This window comes from Vespula pensylvanica, chromosome 1 (genome assembly GCF_014466175.1).
Source record: "Vespula pensylvanica isolate Volc-1 chromosome 1, ASM1446617v1, whole genome shotgun sequence".
NCBI lineage: Eukaryota > Metazoa > Arthropoda > Insecta > Hymenoptera > Vespidae > Vespula > Vespula pensylvanica.
The window spans coordinates 13018862-13041085 of record NC_057685.1 but is presented as its reverse complement, the minus strand read 5'-3'; the positions used below and the strand labels follow the sequence as shown (position 1 = coordinate 13041085).

Genomic DNA, 22224 nt, shown 5'->3' with positions numbered 1-22224 from the left:
TTTTAATTTCAACAATTCTAATCAGTGTTACGTAGTGTTGAAAAATTATTAAAATGTCGATCAAAAGAAAATTAACTCAAGAAGATTTAAGAAAGGCTATGAGTGAACATAAGAAAAAATTAGAAATAGTGAAGAAGATAGAATCACCTTTAGCAAAATATCCTTTTCATTACTTAAGTTAGGATTAAAGATAAATTAAGATTAGGTTAGTTGCTAATATATTTTATTCTGTTTATATAAAAACAGAATTTTCTATTAATGTCCTTAACCATGGTAAACACATATACAGATGCCGGACAATTAATGTGTATTCTCTGTAAGTCTATCATACGCAATGAAACAGTTTGGGTCGTTCATATCAATTCCAAAACGCATAAAGAAAATGTAATATTAGCAAAGAAAACAAAGTTAGAAATTGAACGACTTTCAACTATTGTACCATCCACATTTAAGAGGCCTAGTTCTCCATCAGAGGAAAATACTACAAATAAGAAAATAAAGGGTATACTCAAGAATCCTTCTAAATCATCTGCACAATCAAATTTACCAGCAGATTTTTTTGATAATTCCTCTAAGCAGTCGTGCGTCACTTCTATACCAATCAATCCTATAACAACACAAGAATCAAAAAGTTCTCTCGAGGCAACAGATGACGCAGAAAATAGGATACATACAGATGTAGAAAATGATATAGAGAAAGAAAAGGAGAAAGTAAAAGATATAAATCAAGCAGCCTTGCCAGAAGGATTTTTTGATGATCCAATTTTGGATGCTAAAGTAAAGTTTCAAAAAGTATGATTTTTATAAAGAATATCTTTATATTTTCCTTTTTTTTTTTTAGGTACGTAATGTCGAATACAAAGATCCAATTGAGGAGGAATGGGAAAAATTTAAAAAAGAAATCAAGGAGGAAACAGCTCAATCTGCACAAATCATAGCTGATGATCAAGAAGAAGCAACGACAGAGAGGCAAATAGATGAGATAGAAGAACAAATACGATATTGGTCACGGTAAGAATATCGAATACATTGAAAATAATATTTTTTCCTTTTATTATTTTTACATAAAATTTATTTAACAGGGTAATGGATTTTGTGAAACGAAAGGAACAAGTCCAAGCTACAGACAGAAAACAGGACAATATAGAGGGTGATACGTCTAGCGGTGACGAAGCTGAGTTTGACGAGTTTTTAGATTGGAGAGCAAAAAATTCTTATAAATAAAATATACCTTTGAAATTCGTATACTTACATTAATAAGTTATTATAAAAGTTATGTTTTTATATTTCTTCAATTGCTACTACTATTTGGAATGAAGAAAGATGTTAAAATATGAACTATTGTCACAAAATTGGAAATCTTAAATTAACAAAATGTATACAGTGTATTAAGATTTTATTAAAATGAATTCAGAATATAATTAAGTTTCAAATACATTTGGTATACGTTATATATTATTTGTTATAAGCTATATTAAATGAAATATGTAATATAAAGATTACAAGGTACGCTAAGCCGCTATTAAAGTACATAGTATATATATAATATGTATATATATAGTATGTTTACAGATCATATCGTAACGATATTTACTTTCGTTACATGTGATATTTTATAAAATATTTAAAGTTTTGGAAAAGAAGGGGGATTCGCATAAATTTTACCCGCACCTATCCACATTGAGTTTCTAAACTCTATTTCTCTAAAACGTTAAACGTTCCTTAGTTTAACAACTGTCTATGCTTTTACAATATGATTTCGATCTTATTTTTTTCTTTTTTACTTTCACTGATCATTTAAGAAACCGTCCTTACTTTCTTAGAGGCTTAGATGTAACGCGTAATAGATCTTAATAGTAACTTACTTAATCATAAATTATCATACGAGTAAAAGCGGCCTACGTTCGATCAATGTATTTTACGTATGTGTGAACGTTATTGAAATGCATTATAGTATTTTTTTCATCAACCCTGCCACATGTATATAAGTTTATGTCAGATCACAATTATACATTATGGGTTGCGTCGGCGTATATCTATATATACGAATATATCGGTGATAAAATATATGAACGTGACTTATCGATCTTCGAAACGATGAAGAAGAAAGTAAGCAAAAGTGATTATAGAGAGAATAATATATTATTGCTCACAAAAATGTTATACATTTTTGTATAGCCATTTCTGAAAGTAAGCAATCATTTCATATACATATCTTTGTATTATTGAATGTAAGACAAAACGAGTATATCTTTCACTTATCTCATACACGATACAATAAAGTGAGAAATTGATCATTACGATATTAGGAATATATTTTTGTGATAAGTGCATTATGTGACGAATTAAGGAGAAAAATAGATTAGGATCGTGAAAAAATGTCCTCGGTGAAAGATACCGATTTGCTAGACATTTATATCGTCTTCATTCGATTCTCGTGCTATCTTAAAATACGACTGTCGGATCCTACTGAAGAAACGGAAAACGTTTCTTAAATACTGTATAATTGCATATAGATTATCGATTATTAAGCTATCGTATTAATCTATCGTCTGTTGCTGTTTCGCTTTCAAGCGTATCATCCTAATTTTGATTTTACGGTGACACGTCGCATAATCGTTGTCATCGAGAAGGATGTTAAATCGTACAGCGATTTCCCCTTAAACTTTCTTACAAATCTTTCATTATGACAAAGTAAAGGTCGATATATTATTATCTCTCGTAATATAAAAAGAAATGATTTGTCACAGGTACAATCGATTGTAAACGGTACTCGAAATGATTTCGATATTTTTGAATTATCCGGGGAATAAGTCGATCGATCTTATCGAAGATGGCGTCAAAGTGGTCCAAACACTTCCCCATATTTGCACCACCGGCGCTCTTCGATCGAGAAAGACCAAAACTTTATGGAATATTTACGACTTTATCGAGATACGTACGATTATTGAAAATTGATTATGTTTATATAAACCGCACGTGGATATATCGCGGAATCTCTCGTCGTGGAACTTTGTAAAAGACGACGAAATAATTATTAGAAGATGTTTTTAAGGTTTCGCACAAGTAAAACTTTTATATTTCGTCGATATTTGCGATGTTTCACGATCGATGTAATCGATTTAATTTTCTAAAAAATTCCAAATCTGGAAGGAAGAAGACAGAATGGCTAGCATCAAATTTCAAAGTATTCAAGATGACGAGGGAGACGAGAGATTGGATATTTCGGATTGGATATTGAGATAATCATCGATTGATCCTTATCCGTCGATTCACATTACACACAAATAGATCTCTACAGTATTATTAGACGCATTGACGATGACCGGCGTCGAAGATCATAAGACGTAAGATTTTACATTGAAGCGTAGAAACGAGCCGAGCGAAGTATACTTATACGATTATCGAATGTTTTACACCAGCGAATAATTTTATCGTCTTTCGGGTGTTCATAGTTCAACGAAATGGCACTTGCAGAGAAGCGATTGTAGAATACGCGATGAATTTTTGAAAGATCGCTTAAAATAGAATTTTTTTTACAAAAGTGAGCGAGTGTCTTTGAGTAAGAAATAGAGGAGGCACTCCTGCACACGCGTCCTATATTTTTCTTATACCATCTTCCTCTCTTTAAAGGCTGAAAGAAATTACGCGTAAATCGTATTTTGAATAAACGCGACGCACTTATTAATCTTACAATATATGACGAATTATTCAAAGACAGTGTACGCGGATAAATGGATACTTAAGTACACTTCTTCGACATTTTCTTCTTCTTTTTTTTCTTCCTCTTCTTCTTCTGTATCTATTTTTTTTTCTTTTTTTTCTTTTTTTCTTTCTTTTGGTTCATTTTATTCTTTGCGATCGATCGGTTACGCTCTAATAAATAGCTATTTCAAACGCTCCCTAAGCTTCGTACTTTTTATTCGTTAAATCTTTCTACGGCTTGAGAAGAACCAAAGGATATCATTGACCTTATTCGAATCGATGAATCCTTCGAGACACGTCGCATAGCAAAAGTATATTCAACGTTTTATGCGTTTATTTATAGGTGTTCATATATATATATATATATATATATATATATATATATATATAGCGTAACATATCTGCGTAAAATGTATTATATTATATATATGTATATGTGTTTTACACGATGGACTATTAATATCGCGAAATAATCCGATCAAATCCTGAAATCGAAACCTTCCCCCAATTTCGTTTCGGGATTCAACCGATTCTTTTTTTAGCGATTTATTTAGCTTAATTTTAAGAATGTCAGACGAAGCGTAGATTTGCGCATATGCGACACACACACTCTTTCTTTCTCTCCCTTTTTTTCTTTTTGTGATTCATTCTTTTTTCCGTTCGTTCTAATCTCTTTCTTTCTCTCTTTCATACACACATATACACACACTCACTGTTCCCCTCCCTTTGAGTTTTATTTTCTTTCGTTTTCTTCTTTATAATCTTTTTCTCTATATGTAAATAATTTACGAGCGCTTTGCGCAGAAGAGTCTTAAAATCTAGTCAAAGTTATGCGAAAGTAGATACTAGAATATTATTAGAGACTTCACAGGTGCGGGACTAGAAAATCTAAGCGAGTTATCACTCCATGCGATTGGCAATAATCGTGTCATAATAATGATGACAAGAATAATAATGATAATAATAATAGTAACAAGAGAGAACGAAGAACAATGTGACAATATATGTTGCACATGAATCATGAGCATTTTTCAGAAAAACAGTCTACGAATAGTACTAATTTCTTAAGCTTTGTTAAAATTGCACACACAATTAAACGCGCACTTACACGATTCATATATCGTTTGTTCTTTTTTTTCTTTTACGTTGGTTCGCGTCTATATTTGTGTGTGTATGTGTGTGTATGTGTTATGAATATACACTGTATATTGATATATATATATATATATTTGTATGTATACATATAACGTATATATGTATATATATGAATTTATTTTTTCGTTTCATTTATAATAATGCATTAATATATACGCGAGACGCAGGCACTAAATTGCTCAGATACAATCGTACTGGAGTCCTTTTTTTTCTTTCTTTTATTTATTTAACGATATTCTTATAAGTCATTAAGAAATTCGAAATATAATTTTCATGTCTTAATATGATTCTTGCAAGCATCCTTTATTCTTAAAGACTTCCTTGTGCGAATTAAAGGGATAGATAAGATATATATATATATATATATGTATATATATAAAGTTGTGATATACCATTGGTCGTTCTATCTAGGCGTGTTTCGAGGCAATCGTTTGAATTATTCGCGACCTTTTTTTTTAAATCTCACTAGATGATGTTTCATTTTCGACTATTTAATAACGAGAATCTCGATACATATCTACGTAAATATATGTATATTTCTCGTCCTATGGATAATTTTTCTATTTTTTTCCTTTCTCTTTTTACATGAAACTTATCAAATTGTTGGCTGGTATACGGTCGGCTGCGTTTTCATTTCTATAATAATATTATCAAGATGATTTCTATTTGGAAAATATCCTCGAAAATCTTCACCTCGAAATATAGAAGCCTACGCGTATATATAATATTTTTTTTTAATCTAAATCGATTCATATATATAATTTATTACGTTCTACTGATCGTACGATTGAATTAGGGTTTTCGGTATCAGAATGAAACGAATATTCGAGACTAGTATATGATAGAAAGTCATGATCCAATTGTAAATTGATTTTATTGAAAATTTTTCAAAGTGAAGATTCTACTGTACTTATAGTTCGGGCGATACACTACAAGAATAGTTTTATTTGTTCTTCTATAGTTAGACCTCTTTTTATTCTTCTCTTAACGTCATTCGAATATTCGTATATTTCAATACGATTAAGTCGTGGACAAGATTAACAGTATCGGAAATCGTACGTTGTGCTAATTGCAGTGCTTACGATGTGATAATGCTTTGAATTATTTCGATATTTATATTTCCAGAATCTTGAATCAAACACTTTCGTCTGGTCCCTTTCGTATTGGCTTCGCGACACCAGTCGAGTTGTGATATTGAATTCGATGTAAAATATATTTCATTCGATCTTTCTTTGTTTTTTTTTCTGTATTTTTTTGCTCTATTCACGAAGATAGGATCTAAATCATTCCTCATATTTTTTATTCGATATTATCTCTCACACAATCACGCCTGATCGTCATTAATCATCCTTTAATCATTAACGCACACATTGGATGGAGATTTCACAAGTAAAACTTTGCTTTGGTATAGACGCAAAAATTACCATGTACGAATATCGAATGAAGTACGATGGAACACAGAGATCGTCCGACGAATCGTTCAACAGTTTTTTTTTCCTTTTTTTATTTTTTTTTTTTAATAAATTTTAATAAATCATTTTTGTTCTTACGTGAAAATGATACGCGATTATTTCTCCTATCTTTTTTTTTCTCGATATTTTAATTCATTTACGCACAAATTCGTACGTAAATATAGCTTGATATTTATATAATCATTTTCATTAAAAAGTATAAAATGCGAAATAAGGGACGCTCGATCGAATTCTTCGGATAATCTCTATATAATCTTCCATCGAGCAGATAAGTGCGAAATTTCATCGCTTTTTCGAAACTTTGAAGAAACGCGTGAGCGACAGAAATCTTGATAATTTTATTAACCCTCACTCGCTCTCTCTTTCTCTCTTTTTTTTTGTTTCTTTTTCTTTTTTCTTTTCCAGTTCGAAGAAGAAATGATTGCCATGATTAGTTTAGTGTGGCCTCCTGGACGAGTCGTTAGAACAATCGGATTAAAGTTTTCTTCGCGATAGAAAAAGGTAAGAAAATGATCTTACTATATAGTCGCTATGAAAAAAAAAAAAAGTTATCGCGATGAAGATCTATGTAATCCGGTAGATCAAGCGAGAGAAGCGGATTAGGACGATCGATTTGATCTACGTTTTGGGTTCGAGAATCTCAACGGTGACGTTTTCCAAGACCGGATCCGTCACGTTGTTTTGAGGATTATTTGGTGGAGATTTGTTGTTTGATTTGGTTGATACGGCCGATGAGTTGCCACTGCTACCACGGCTACCACGTCGTGATCCTGTACGTGACCCTGGTGACAGAGATTTTTTTCTTGCTAAAGTATCACGTGCTTTCTTGCGACAGCACGAAAAGCCAAAATAGCTTTTAAGCACGAATACCTGCGCGGAAGAGATGTATTAGTCAATGCTTATGTACTTACTTGCTTTTCTTTTTTCTTTTCTTTTTTTTTTTTTTTACATATTTCTTTTCTTTTATATAGAACACATGCATGTCTTTTCATAGATTGTTTCGAAGAAAACGATTTCGATTTGTATATATTCGTTGTTCAAATTAAACTATTTTGTAAAGGTGTTTATCACAGCATTTCATCGTATCGTATCTTCGAAACATTCCATGAGATGTGACATTTGGAAAAGTATTCGAACGAATCTTCAGCTTCTTTTATCAGATTTGACAAGCTTCCATTTATTACCTCTCATAAATATGAAATATCTTATAGGACAGAAGTATGTAAAGATTCATTCGAATAAATTTTACTACTGTATTTTATAGATCGGATATAATCGAGAAAGAGAACATTCGATTTAACGCGTTAACACTAAACTAATATTTCCAATAGAATAGAAACGAATTGTTACATTGCTAAATAAGTCGCGAAGTTCTATGATATTGAATATACAGTACAAAAACTATTAACTACGGTAAAATAATTTAATAATAATGATAATACCTTAATTAAAATTTGCGAAAGATTACTAACAGCATCTACTGTCAACTGCCATTGAACAACGATTAGTTTTTAATTGCGCGAATCGAATTCTCATGCATTGTTTGACTATTGCAGTATCGTTGACAAAAATGTTTAACATCTTATACTATTTACTATTCTATTTCTAAAAGCAGTGAGAAAAAGAAGAGCTTAATTGATCTATACTTCTTCTTATTCCCTCTAAATAATTTATAGAAAATTTAGCTAAAGATGATGATCGTATTATGATAATAAGAAATTATGATGATAAGAAAAGAAAAAGTGATTTTGATGATTGGAAAAATAGATGCAAACATATTTGTTGGTTTACTGTAGCAAGCAACTCTAATCGAGAAATTGAATCATTAGATCAAATGAAATATCTTCGTCTAAAATAACACTAAAGATATATACATACGTTCATTTATACATATGTATAGTATACGTCTACGATCTTAATAATGAATATCAATATTATTAACAATATTATATGTAATTTAACGTATTATGATCTTGTATCCGGTGTTATAATTCAAAATAGCCGATACGAGAGTAAACAGAATTCTCAAATAGCTTTTCTTGGTAAAATCTTGCCAAAGTTTTAAATTAAATGTGTATATATAATATATATATATATATTCATATATTATATATGCTCTTTTTTTAAAGATTAGATTAAAGAAGATTTTTTCTAAGAATATTTTTTACAAAAGATTGAAAATGAGGAGAACTTTGTCGGATGAAACGAAGAGAAAAAACATAATAGCTGTTTAGCATAGTGTCATCCGTTGATCGACAAATTATGATACATCTTAAGATTATCTCACAAACTCGAGAGACAAATCTTTACTTGGCAAACAGCTTTTCATCTTGGCAGGCGCTTATACATGCGAGTAACGCGAGAAGATACTCTTTAAAGATCGTGGCAAGAACTCTTCTACATAGAGACAGGCAAAACAGATATATAGATAATCAGATATCTCTCTATGTATGTATATGTACTATATACATATATATATACACATATATATATAATATATATAATATATAGATGTAATATATATATATAGTGTGTGTGTACAAGTATGTGTATAGTTTTCAGTTTTTATATATACATACGAGGTGACCAATCAAAATCGATACGTTCGACGTCTTTGTCTGGGACGAAAGCACGAAAAGATATTGGTCCTCGACTTCCATTTATACTCGTTCAGACAAATGCTACGTTCCTTTATTCTTATCGTTGTGTTTATTCTAAAACAAAAAATCTTTCACGAACATTAATCAAAAAGAGTACCTATACGTTTACACGTAATTCCGAAAATTTCCTTTTCCCACAGTTTTTAAACACTGACCCTAAAAAACACTAAATAATCTTGGATATCATCTAACCTTTTCTCGGCAAAGAGATTACGTTTTGCTATCTAAATTTCGATATTTCGAAAGTTATATATACGGGGTAATATAAAGAGAATGTAGGTAGAAGAGATAGGGAAAAAATGTATTGATCTCGTTTTCAGAAAATATATCTCGAAAGATAATGGTAGACTTCAAAGCAAGAGGCCATTATTTTTATAGGGTAAATTCAACTCCGTTTATATGTCGAGAAATAAAAATCTATTCGATCGTGCTCGTTTCGAGAGGTCACAGTATATACGCGTATATATGTATATTAGGATAGATAGAAGAGTCGTCTGTTCTATTTGAAACGGGACTTGAATAACAAGTTGCTTGCTTAGTAAGTGAATGAATAAAAACCCGTACGGCTCACTCTGTGCTGAGAGTGCTGAGAGTGTTTCGCACCTTGCGAGGCGTTTGGCGAATGTGCACGCAAGGAGACCATCGAGGGTTGCCTCGATGGTACGCGTACACTTGCCCTAGAACCACGACGTTCCTGGGTATGTAGAAGTTTGTTGTCCCTTAACAAGGATACGTTCATCAATCGTGCATTAGGAGTGTTGAAAATCGTTCGATTCTCTCGCCAACGTGCTCTGAAACGATCCAAGTAGGACAAAATCATAGTAAACTTTTCCCAAAGTTTTATCATCTTCAACTTACTTGCTGAAAAGTCTAAGGACGACGCATATAATGATGAACATCAATGCCATGCCAACGAGAACTCCGATCATCGCTGGGTCCACATATTGCAAACTGGGTGGTTCTTTGTTCTCGGCTAAAAACATCAAAGAATTTATTTAATTAATGTTCTCTAATGTACTTCATTAAATATATTCTTTGAATAACTTCACGCAAACGACATGTCACACATGCCAGTATGATTCCAATCAAGAGCTCCTTTTTCTCATTTTAAAGAAGAGTCATCGTTTTTACCCTTACCAATGCAAACTATGACACCGTTGGGCTGTGTCACCGGAATCTTCTCGAAGATGCAAATGCATCGACTGTCCCTGCACTCTGTTTGGCTGACTCGTGCCTCGCATTGTTCGTGAAAGAAGCAGCTTTCGTTAACGTTCGCCGCTGAAAAATATTTTCGTTAGATTTCTCTTTTTTCTTTTCCTACGAACGACGGATAGTTTCTATTATTTATGAAGGTTATCTTTGTCCTTGTAGAAAAAGAATATCAAAGAATCACGATGGAAGCTAATACTTATACAAACTTTTTCTCATTGTTAAATTTTTAATCTAAAAACATTTGATTCGCCACAGATGTATAGGTCGTTCAGCGAGGTAATTATTTTTAAAGTTTAATATTTCAATATCTGGAAATATATATAGGTATGGATTTCACATCGATATTGACGATTTAACATCGAAAAATTTTTCAAAATAACATATATTTAGCTACGTACACGTATATATATATGTGTGTGTGTATATATATATATCATATATATTTATTACTTTGAAATGACTTTTCCAACTATATTTAGTTACGCGCGCACGTGTGTGCGTATATATATATAAATATATATATATGTACATATGTATGTATACATATATATCATACATATTTATTATTTTGAAATAATTTTTCCAAGCTGGCAGAATAAAATTTTGTTAATTAAACATTATTAAGAAAACTTCTCTTCATTAAATCGAAAAATCATTGAATCGAAGATAACACTTTATGACAGATTTGATAAATTATTCGATATATTTGTAAATTTTTACAAGCGAGATAAAGAGATCTTTTTTCGTTCGGAATAAAAATCTTTTCATTCGAAAGAGAAGCCGACGACGAGCAAGAAATGCGACGTACATTATCGAGGTCGCTGACGTCTCTATATACTATGTATCCTCCCTTTTCTTTTTTAAGGTACTCGTCTACTTCGAACAAACAAAAGAGTGGCATTGTCTCGAGATCCTCATGATACAACGGTCAATTATCATCCACTACTTCGATGCCCTACTGGCACCGAGATTGGGTAAGGTAATCGGTAATGCGCTGTGTCTCTGATGGAGAGATTATATTTGGTTCATCTATTCTCGAGATATTGGATGCACATGTTGTAATTAGTGCATATAGAAGGATAGAGGACAAAGAGGAAGAGAGAGCGAGAGAGAGAGCGAGAGAGAGAGAGAGAGAGAGAGAGAGAGAGAGAGACAAAGCTTATAACATCTCTTTGATTTTTTAAAACAACCTGAAACTCTTACATATTTATGCGATTATGAAAAATTGAAGAATTTCAATCAACAAAAATAATATCCAATCGATATTTGCAAATTTGTGAAGCGCATAATCGAAGGTATCTATCAAAAGAGTTTTTCTCTACTGACACGGTTAAACATATACTAACTTACGGTGTCCACATTTGTCAATATGATTCGTGACTTTAAATTCTTCTTTACAGGTACATATATTCTTCTTCGTTTCACAATAAGATCCATCGAAGCCACAGTCGCGGTCAGCTTCACAACTGTCGCCAAATTTCTTGTTACCTCGATCTAAACAAAAATAAGAAAATGTTAATGTAATGTTCGTTGATATAATTTAAGTGCGATGAAATATAATACATACATTCTCGTTAAGAAGTAGAGTAAAATCAGCTGATTTAATAATAATAAATGCAGTAACGTCACGCTTAACAGAGCTAAGAAAGCAATCCTTTGCAAGGCAAAATGATCCTACTTGATTGTCGCATTCCCGCTGCATAATAGACATCTGCTCGAATACGATCGCATTCTGATTCGAAATGGTAAGGACTCTCTTTCTTGTGATTTCGACAGATATTTACTTACTTTCTCATCTCAGCGAATCATTAACAGTGTAAAACGAATCTGAGAAGGAATCCTACTAACTCTGAGAGGTAAATGTGTTTTAGAAAATCTGCATTTAAATCAATGTAATCAAAGAAAAGATATGAAATTTTTCTTTTATTTTAATATGAATAATAATGGCATATATATCGTTTTAAACGCCGGAAATTTTCAAGAAAGAAAGATCGACAGATAGATAAATAGATAGATAAATAGATAGAGAGAGAGAGAGAGAAAGACATAATTTTTTAATGGAAATATTTCTACTTTATTTGCATCCTAGGACGACTATTTTAACACTATATGAGAATATTGCATTTTTCATAAATTGGTGCTCGATAATCGGCTGTCTTTTAACACGTTAGTCGATTTAAAAATAACTTATTATAAATATCCTTACGTTGCAACTTTGTTCAGTGATGATCGTTTCTTTGAACGGTGAAATAGAGCTTTAGACGAATAGATAAATTAACGAAAGGTCCAAATTATTAATCCATAAGGTTTTGTCGAAGGGTCAACCTTAGCCGACGAAGCTATCGACCTACGACTTTATTTACATCGTGCTCGGCTTTCAGTTTCAGGATGTCCTACTTCTAGAATCTTTTTTTACCGAAGAAGACTCGAGCGCAAACCTCACTTGACTCTCATTTTTACCCACCAACCTGGCTTTTTTATTCTTTGGAAATAAAGAAAAGTTTGATTTCAAAATAATGAACACAAGATTGGCACACAAATTTTCTATCCTACGACGACGACGAATTTGCCTTTTGATATTTAAGATATCACGCGATTTTACAATTATTTAACCTTTTTATCTCAAAATAAAAGCAGTAGTCACGATCAAAAGAGGGAATATATCTAGGACGAAATTAAAGAGGACATTTCCTGTCAACGATTTAATGTTTTACGACATACGTAGATATTCTCTGAATTTTTAAATAAACGATCTTTGAATGATTTATATATATCAGCAAAGTTAATCGTAAATGTAACAAGAGCGGCACTAATTGTATCGCTTTTAATGCGAATTGCATAAGAGTTGTACTCGAATGGTAGTTGAACATGAATCTCGTCTTCTCGTACATGACTCAGGTAAGGCCAACTTCCGTGTGCACACGAGCTAAGGTCTCGGAGAAAATCGATAGTCGCAGTTCGCGCATTATTGTGAAATTAATTAGAAATTCGTGAAAAAAATTATGTCGATAAATGTTAATAATTAAAATTTTGAATCAATTAATATTGAATTTATTTATTTAAATTTGAAAGATATTAGATTTGATACTTAAAATTATCAAACTCATAAATAATTTCTATGTAGCTATACATGTCGATATAACATAACACGAATTAATGTTATAGCGAAAAAAATTGCATGTTAATGTAAAAATAGATTCATAAATTTAGCGTTAAAAATCTTAACTACGTTCTGAATTGATAAATTTTCTGGCATTTACTCGATTTATTCGAGTGAAAATGAACGATAGTATAGTATTCGGGAAGTTCAAAGTAGTTACAATGTTTCGCATAAAAGTATCGCTTAAGGAACGATTAGGAAGAATTGTGCATAATTGTTCCGTTGATTAGTGAGCCTTTGTTAGTTCTACTCGAAGAAAGAAAGAGAACATTGTAGATAGTCGTCGTGAACGTAGATTCCGTGAGTGGAAGTAAAAAATGGCGACGTGCGCGGGTCAATCTACTACTAGGCGTTAAAAGTGGGTCATTTCGGCATGGCAATTTGCCAGTGATCTCGGTAGCATGAGTCGTTTCTGTTTCTGCCGCAGTGTGGAAAGCTCACTTTCGAAAATGTTTTGAATGAACGCGAGCTTGAAAGCTTTGTGCGTACACACGCACGTGGATTCATTTGTTTATTTTAACTCAATGTTTATTTTTCGGACAAATTCTCTTTTTTTTTCGCGATAGACTTATATAAAAATCGATCGGACTGTTTGCTGATATGTTTAAGTAATTAATAAAACCTCAAGCTTTTCGTATCATTTATCTTTCACATCTAACGATATTAGATTATTACACGATATTGGACTCAATTAAATTAATTGATATCATGACTTTCGCGCGAAACTTTGAATTTTGCGAAAGGAAAAGAATGAATTATGAAATATGTTCTTTCTTTTCACAGTCCGTTCAAAATCAATGTCCCCAATCAAGAGAGAGTACACCGCATGAGGAAAGAGTATTAAGCGATCGTACATGGATATTTGTAGATTACGTGATAACGAGACAGATATATAAAGCCTGATAGCTTTATAGTTTACTAACACGCGAAAAACTAGCCGATGTTAGTCCCACTAATCTTCATTAAACGCTCGACATTTTTTTGACGATATCTTTGTTATTGGCGCATTTCATTAATCTTCCTGCTAACAACACTGTTCAAATTCATTAATTATTTGCTTTTGAATTCGTATTTTCATTGGATAATGTTCTCTCCGCTAGTATTCATTTTATGGAAAACGATTAATTTCGTGTTTCCATTCGAGCTTTTAAGCAGTCATCCCGTCCATCGAATATTACTAGTTTCGTAACGGTCTCGTTTTCTTTCTAGAACGATATTCATCGAAACGAGTGAATCGTGAAATTAAAGACCTTTGTGGCCATAACGTTTCTGCTAGCGACGTCTTGAGTGCAAGTTATGACTCCTCGGAGAGCAAAAGTATTCAAATGAAAAGGAGCATCGAATGCCCGTTTTCTCAGAGTTGGCACGTACCAATAGAGCGCTATGTGTTAGATGCCTTTGTAGGAATGGCATTTAACGGCTCAATGAAACCGAAATCCACAATCCGGGTTTTAACGTAATTAAACTTCGTAGAAATGACGAGAACGACCTAGCTCGTTGTTTCGATCATTGAGGAAATATTATTTATAAACTAATGAAAAAGGTGAACGTTAAAAACGTACTATTTACTCAAAGTGTCATTCGTTCCGACGGTAGTTCTTTCAAACTGAATAGAAGCAACGATAGATAGGTAGAGTAATTAATCGATCGATTTTTCTTCACGATTTCTCCCTACGAACGCAAAACTAGTGCACTCAGTCACCCTGTCGATACATATGAGAAGGACGCATAATAACGGTAATGATAAAAAGTACGCTTGACTGCTAGAAAATTGCGTGCAACCACGAGCTATCGCAAGAAATTGCCGGTTTCACGGCACGCAACCGTTCCCCGATTACAACACTACCACCCTTTTTCTCCCTTTTTCATTCTCTCTCTCTCTCTCTCTCTCTCTCTCTCTCTCTCTCTCTCTCTTTCCTTTCTCCTTGTTTCTTTTTTTTTCTTTTTTATCATATCGTTAAATCTTTGTTTTTCAAAATGGCCAGTACTATCCTCGTTGACACAGATATTCTTTAATGGTACATATAAAAGTATATAGGTATCTATCTACGTTTAAATGTGTATATAATATCTATAAATGTAAGGGGAATATTTGGTTCGAAGTACAGATTAGTTGCTCGATAAATAACGTAGCATGAAAAAGTAATTTCTCGGATTTATAAAGAGAAAAGGAAAGCATTTTTCGTCGATATTTAATAGTCTACACTCGAACGTAAATAAGGCAGAGTAATTGTTTCATCATAAAAAAGTGTATATATATATATATATATATATATATATATATATATATATATCTTAACTGTAATATGAGAATCGTTTGGATCGTTTGAGTTTCTACGGGTTACAGCCTTGCACACGAGTAGATTCTAATTAAAGGTGAACGACGACGATACGAGCCAAATTAGCAGTGTTTGCGGAATTCAACCTCAACGCGTCGTTTAACGATCTTATAACTAATATTACGAAATTTATAGGATACAATATAATCGAAATTTCTATTTCTAAATTAAATTAGATTCAAGATAAAATATCTTGAAATTTGTTCGTCTTATTTTGACGAAGAATGAGGGCGTATTTTTACTGATCGTATGCATATCCCACTGACGGAAGTACCTTTTTGAATGAAGTTCTCGGAGCTCTGTATGAGGCCTATATGCATTGAGCATCACCAACGGACGATGACAGCGCAAATATTTTCTTTCTCGAGAGAGCCCTTTTTTCGCAAAGTACCATCGCACGTCACGTCATAAAATACTGCCAACGATGTATGTACTGTAACGACCTACGTTATGTTTCCTTTCATTTCCAGACGAACTGTGGCGATATTTTTCGAACTATACAATAGATAGCCTATACAAAAAATTAATCCTACTGCGATATAGTTTGCACGTATAATCCGAGGAATAATGTTAAATCGTTGAGATACAAGAGCTTTAATATCGAATATTTCTACTTTAAAACGATTGGCCTATTGACAATTTTAAGCAACAGATAGTCGTGTACTTTTCGATGAGATAAAGTCCTCTCGTTTCGTTTGTTCGCTGAATATTGATATTTTACTTGTAAATTGAAATAAATCGGAATTCATTTTCTTTAATAATCAAAATAAAATTAATCCGAATGGAAAAAACATCAAAATACTAATATAGAAATTTTTTTATCCGGTATATACACAAATCGACATAGTTAAATTTGAGATTTTATCTAAAAAAATACTACGTCGCGGTAGATATATAAATATGTTCGTTTGACGATAAATCATAATTTGGAATACTAAAAGTTAACGAACTTCTTTTATATTGTTCCATCAGTGGCTTCATATTTTGTAGAATACATAAAATTTAACAAATCGGAAATTGGAAATCGTTAATTTAATTACATCGGAAAGTACATTTTAATTAAAACTCACGTTTAACCTTACCACAAAAAAGTATAATAACGTTTTTCATAAACCAGAAATTTAATTGCGCTTATTCTGAACAGTTATTGCGTTCACGAACGAATATATAAAAATTTATGTTTTTTTCGAAGAGAAAAATTTTGAAACGAAAAGTAGAAAAACATTTCCTCGGGTTTGAATCACTTGCACACTTTAGAAAAAGTTAGGCACACGTGCATCTGCAGTGCAGACTGCAGTAACGTTATGTTGAATGCACATCGACCGTTCGTTCACCCCCTACTTTCTCATTACGAGAACAAAAGAAGACACTGAAAAAGAAACACAATGAAGAAACAAAATAATACGTTTGCTTGGCGCAGAATGAAATTGTTTTATTCAAATGAAAATAAGCAACGGGTAGATAAAATTTTTTTCAAAAAGAAAGTTACATAAAAAAGAAAAAAAAATAACAAAAAGTATAACAAATAAAGATTAAAAATGTCAATAAACATAAACTTTTTTCCGGATTAGTCCCATAAAGCCGCTAACAGATGAAACGTGAATAGAATATTGTCACCAATGACTTCTTTAAAAGTAGAGCAAAGTTCTTAGTCTACCAGCGTTATTCAGTACTTATTCATGATAAAAAGTTGAGCAAAAGAAGACAGAGAGACTTCGATAACCTCTTTCGCATTTAATCGTCCTTATAATATGTTTAACTTTTTTTTTCCTCGCTTATAATATATTATTGGAAATTAATTATGTAGACTCGAATGCATACGATCAACGATTAATACTGCCGGGTTAAAAAACATAGCGTACGACAAAAATATTCGCGCGTTGTACGTATAACGAGAAAGTATATATAAATATTTTGTTTAAATAACGATCGATGCATTATTTTAACTTTTTACGAGACTTTGTCGATTAAAGGATATTTTTAATAAAATGTTTTCTGTCGTCTTGATAAGTAGATACTGATACTCGATCTTCAAATTTCTTTTTCATTCTCAATCAAAATAATCAAAGTGTTTGCTCGTATTATATTTCCACGTGTAACGAGATGCCTACGATTCAACAAAAAGATGAATGCATGATATTTATTTTGCCTTAGGTTGTGTTCTGATTATCATGTATCATTTGATAAAAAACGAGGCAGAGTCTGTGTAATTTTCTGAAACGTATATCTACCGTTAATTAAAATATTTCTTTTGTTCTATATATTCAACGTATGTTTGTTTAATATTGACATATATATACCATTCAATAAAATTTATCGCTAATGATAAAAGAATTAAATGGAGAATCGAGAAATAATATAAAAATACGAAGAAAAATATTTTTCGATGTGAAATCGATCGATAATTAAGGAAAAAGATCTTTCACGTAAAAAAATGTATGTACAAAAAATCGATAGAACTATCTGATCAGCAGGGTTATTCCATATTTACGTTGTAGAAGAAATTTACAAGCACGAACACCGTACACGAGTTCATAATACAATATTTCTTTTATCGATCATCCGACTGTAGAGACACGAAACGAAGTCGACGGTCCTCGCCAAGGTAATCCCAAACACGCACGAACATTACGAAAGTTACATAGATGTAATTTGATTCAGAGAAAATTCGTGGCACATATCGCGATGTTTCGAGTGAGTCATAAAAACATACTCGTGACAGCGTTAAACAGGTTGGAAAAAAAATGATAAGAAAAAAATAATATGTTGACTCATTGGACCGATAAACAAACTACATTTGTATCATCTCGAGAAATCAAGATCGTTAGCACAAAGCAAAATAATTTAATTAGCTAATTCTCTCGAAAGCTTCGTTTCCATCGTATCGTCTCTGTCGACTAATAAGCGGTCTCTTTGGTTACGTGCTTTTCAGTTTACCTCTTCAAAGGAATCTCAAGAAGGTAAATAAAAGATTTTAACGACGACTACGACTCATTAGGAATATTTCAAGATCAAATCCTAACCCGAGATTTATCAAAGGCAGTGTTCTCTATGTTATAAAAAAAAAAAAAAAAATTATGACGAATTATCGACGAACATCTACATACATTTTTATTTTTGAGTTACAAGAAAATTGCACTTTAACACGCTTTTTCGAAAGAGATTTCCAAGTATATAATAAAATTACAACGATTGCAAGATTTCTCTTTTATAAGAGCTTGTAATGCGTAATTTAAATTGTAATTCCTAAAAGAAATTTGCGATATATATTCGAGCCACAATTCACTACTTATTCATTTATGGCCTTCGAAACAAAGTTATGTCGTTGGATAGAATTCTCCTACCTGCTGCTCTTGTTTCGACGTATGTATGTACCTACTCAAGCTATATTCTATAGGAGTTTTGTTTAGTGTCGACTTGGCACGAGGCCACTGTCGATATCGAAGTAGTACGATAAAATAATACAAAATATCATTCTTAGAGAATTACGCGTACAAACGAAATATATATCGTTTAAAAGAGCTCACTGCGTATATCTATTCCTATAAATGGACGTTCAGTTAAGCGATCACTAACGAAGACAAACTTTCACGAAGAGCACGAAATCAAAGTAAATTTTAACGAATAGCTTTCCGTTATTTAAAGTAATCCTTAGTGAAGCCCACTCGGAATACATTTCATCGTTTAATGGACGTAAAGCTTTGTGATTTACAAAGAATAACAAACGAATAAATTTTATATCTAAAGAATAATTCGTGAAGGTATATACATTTGAAATATACTCGTATATACGTTTCGATGTAATCAATTTAATCCTTCCATTATTAAAAAACAAAAAGAAAAAGAGGAAAAAAGAGAAAAAGAAATTTGATTTATCGTAAGAATAAAGAGAACAAAAGTGTATATCAAAGGATCGAAAGTTACTTTCTCTCTCTTTTTCTCTCTCTCTCTCTCTCTCTGTTACTATTTACACGCACGAAAATATAAAGTCGCTACAGGTAGAAGAGAAGCACGACCCCGTTTTGGTGCACATACGTCGCTTTCACACGCAAATCAATCAAAAAAAAACCTACTGAGTTTATTCGCTGCTGCGTGTCATGCGAACGTACGAATGTTACACGAGATAATTTATTTCATCCTACGAACGAGTAAAATCGTGTCTCTTTCAATGTGATTAAACGAAGCTATCGTAAATTGAAGAAGGATTAGATACAATATCGTAATGTACCATATATCTTCTCAGAAAATTACGTAGGTTTGGGGTTATCAGTTAAAAGCTTCTTCATGTTGATTCTCGTGAATTTTTCAAATCGCGAATACTAGAAAAGTCAAATAAAAGAACAAGAAGATATAGAATAAAGAGAAGAACAAACGATGTTTATGATATAAGATGATAACACATTTTCTTCCTCCGCAACTTACGAAGGAAATGTTGATTGAAAACATAGTGAAATGTCGCAAAATACATATGTAGCTGATACGAACAAACGTACATTGAGAAAATGAACCTAATCTATGGGACAAATTACATAAATAACGTTTCAAAATAAAACTTCCCTCATGAACTTCGGTGTTTCAGGAGCGATTGACAACAGACTGGCATAATAAAAATTAACGATGATAAAAAGAAGTGAATGAAAATAAGTAGTCAAAAAATGAAAAGGTAGTCAATGAACGAATCTGAAACTATGAACTCACCTTCGATGGTGGTCGATTCAGGTGGATCCGGTTGGCCAAAGACCGGCCGGTCGAGGGCAATTAAGAAGCAGAAGGCGATGGCGCAGATCAAATGCATATTTAAATTCCACATCCTGACGTAAGACGGAGAGAAGATCGACATCGTCGCCGTTTCACTTGGCGACGACGGTTTACCAACGCTCGAACGTATTGTCATCTCTTTCCCCCTCCTTTGCCACCCTCTTTTTCTCTCTACCCTTCAACGGTGATACTTCACGCAGTACTCTTTACTCTCTCTCTTTCTCTCTTTCTTTCTCTCATATATATATATGTATATATATGCACACACACGAACACGCTCACACACACACACACGCACACGCACACACACCCGCACACACACTCGTTCTTTCTCTCTCACACACACTCGCTCGTTCTTTCTCTCTTTTTTTTCTTTCTCTCAAACCCTGTGGTACTTACACCCTCGCACCTGCTTCCTACGCGCCTTTCGTTATACGCACCCGCGGCCGCACCTGCACGCGACGCAGGTTAAGACCGCCGTATCTACTTCCGGTATCACATCTCCGACCGATCAGAACGCGTGCAATCGATCATGCGCATTCTTTCTGACTGACGCCGCGAGAGCCGACTGACACTGCTCCGAACGAAAATCCTATCCCCACTTGCCGTTTGTGCTACCTTTTCTCCCTCCGTTACGTTTTCTTCCCTCCCTTCTACCCTTCTTCTCACTCACCCTCCTTCTCACCGATCAACCCTTTCTTTCTTCTTCCTCTTACACATTCGCCTTTTTTCGCTTTCTTCTTTCTTCTTTTTTTTTTTCGTCCCTTTGAATCACGCCAACGGGTACAAACAGAATGACAGGGAGAGAGAAAGAAAGAAAAATGTCCGGAGAATGTGACAAAGATAGCTGATTCTTTCTCTTCTTCCTCTTCTTTGCTGGTCGAAGATTCAACGACAACCCGCCAGAAGGTCTCACGTGTGTGCGCTACTGCTGTATGCTTGAGTAACGCGACTAGACGATGTGAGTGTCAGTGTGTGACCGAGTAAGGCGCATGCAACGACCTGCCACCACCATCACTACCACTGACGCCGAAGGGGTGGACGTCGCGACGCCGGGACGCCGGGACGCCGGTGTCCTGCGCAATACAACACCGACTCGATTGCTTTTCGTTGTTCGCTGCGACGAGCTGATATGGCGTTGCTGCTGCTTTTGCTATATCTCCCCTCTCCTCACGAACTTACCACTACCGACCTTCGTCTCCTCTTCTTCGAGTTTTTCTAAACTACCACTGGCCTCTAACTTTTCCATCGATTCTCTGACTCATTTCTCGGACAACGATCGTTTATAGACAAGATACGACCGATCTCATTGGACCAAAATTTCTTTAAAATCGATCTACTCCTTCTATCTCTCTCTTTTTTCTTACTTTTTTTCTTTCTTGTGCATGCGCGAGCTTACAGCTTGTCTGAAACCTTGGCCGTTCGTTCTTATTCTCTTTTGGCACTCGTCGAAAATTTATCTTCTACCTTATTATTTCTAGTATTGTGATAATTGATGTTCTCATGCATAGACAAAACGTGCTCCCGATCGTTAGCTCTTATTTCGTGTATGAATACATTATCTATACAAAATTCGAGGTGCATCGTGAAAAAGGAAATGAATTATCTACAGTTAAAGGTATTGCTGAACATCGATCTCCCTAACGATCGATTGCAGTGTCTGTGGAAAAATGTCGTGACTCGTCGTAGCGATCTAAATCGAGCAGAAGAATGTTGTGTTCGTATTACGAAAACGAGGAAACTCTTTTGGGAATTCGTTGCTG

At 33.4% G+C, this 22224-nt stretch overlaps 2 protein-coding genes across 7 annotated transcripts; one reads left to right on the top strand and one right to left on the bottom strand.

Moving 5' to 3' along the window:
- Positions 1–22: 22 nt before the first annotated feature.
- On the top strand, positions 23–1437 carry LOC122637357 (zinc finger protein 830). 2 transcript variants are annotated; one of them, XM_043829450.1, is made up of 4 exons: positions 23–157; positions 282–777; positions 842–1011; positions 1083–1437. In XM_043829450.1, the coding sequence occupies exons 1-4, from the start codon at positions 54–56 to the stop codon at positions 1222–1224; spliced, it is 912 nt and encodes a 303-aa protein (XP_043685385.1). In that variant the 5' UTR covers positions 23–53; the 3' UTR covers positions 1225–1437. The 2 variants fall into 2 exon arrangements, with proteins under 2 accessions (XP_043685385.1, XP_043685391.1); XM_043829456.1 differs by having other exon boundaries at positions 101–205; positions 290–777.
- LOC122637336 lies at positions 1380–21565 on the bottom strand. Of its 5 annotated transcripts, none has more exons than XM_043829422.1 (7): positions 20861–21565; positions 20402–20632; positions 11555–11698; positions 10130–10270; positions 9851–9965; positions 9557–9783; positions 1380–7114 (listed from the first exon to the last, which is right to left on the bottom strand). In XM_043829422.1, exons 2-7 carry the CDS (start codon positions 20595–20597, stop codon positions 6951–6953), a joined length of 987 nt encoding a protein of 328 aa, XP_043685357.1. In that variant the 5' UTR covers positions 20598–20632; positions 20861–21565; the 3' UTR covers positions 1380–6950. The 5 variants fall into 5 exon arrangements, with proteins under 5 accessions (XP_043685357.1, XP_043685347.1, XP_043685338.1 ...); XM_043829412.1 differs by having other exon boundaries at positions 20402–20651; positions 20861–21564; XM_043829403.1 differs by having other exon boundaries at positions 20402–21562.
- Positions 21566–22224: the final 659 nt, after the last annotated feature.

What these genes read in the sequence shown, in the direction of transcription:
- LOC122637357 (XM_043829450.1), top strand. Translation starts at nt 54, where the DNA reads ATGTCGATCAAAAGAAAATTAACTCAAGAAGATTTAAGAAAGGCTATG. An exon ending in ATAGAATCACCTTTAGCAAA is followed by an intron (nt 158 to 281) that starts ATATCCTTTTCA and finishes CATGGTAAACAC; the next exon opens with ATATACAGATGCCGGACAAT. An exon ending in ATCCAATTTTGGATGCTAAA is followed by an intron (nt 778 to 841) that starts GTAAAGTTTCAA and finishes TTTTTTTTTTAG; the next exon opens with GTACGTAATGTCGAATACAA.
- LOC122637336 (XM_043829422.1), bottom strand. Translation starts at nt 20,597, where the DNA reads ATGACAATACGTTCGAGCGTTGGTAAACCGTCGTCGCCAAGTGAAACG. An exon ending in TGAATCGACCACCATCGAAG is followed by an intron (nt 11,699 to 20,401) that starts GTGAGTTCATAG and finishes ATTTTTGTTTAG; the next exon opens with ATCGAGGTAACAAGAAATTT. An exon ending in GTCCTTAGACTTTTCAGCAA is followed by an intron (nt 9,784 to 9,850) that starts GTAAGTTGAAGA and finishes GGATCGTTTCAG; the next exon opens with AGCACGTTGGCGAGAGAATC.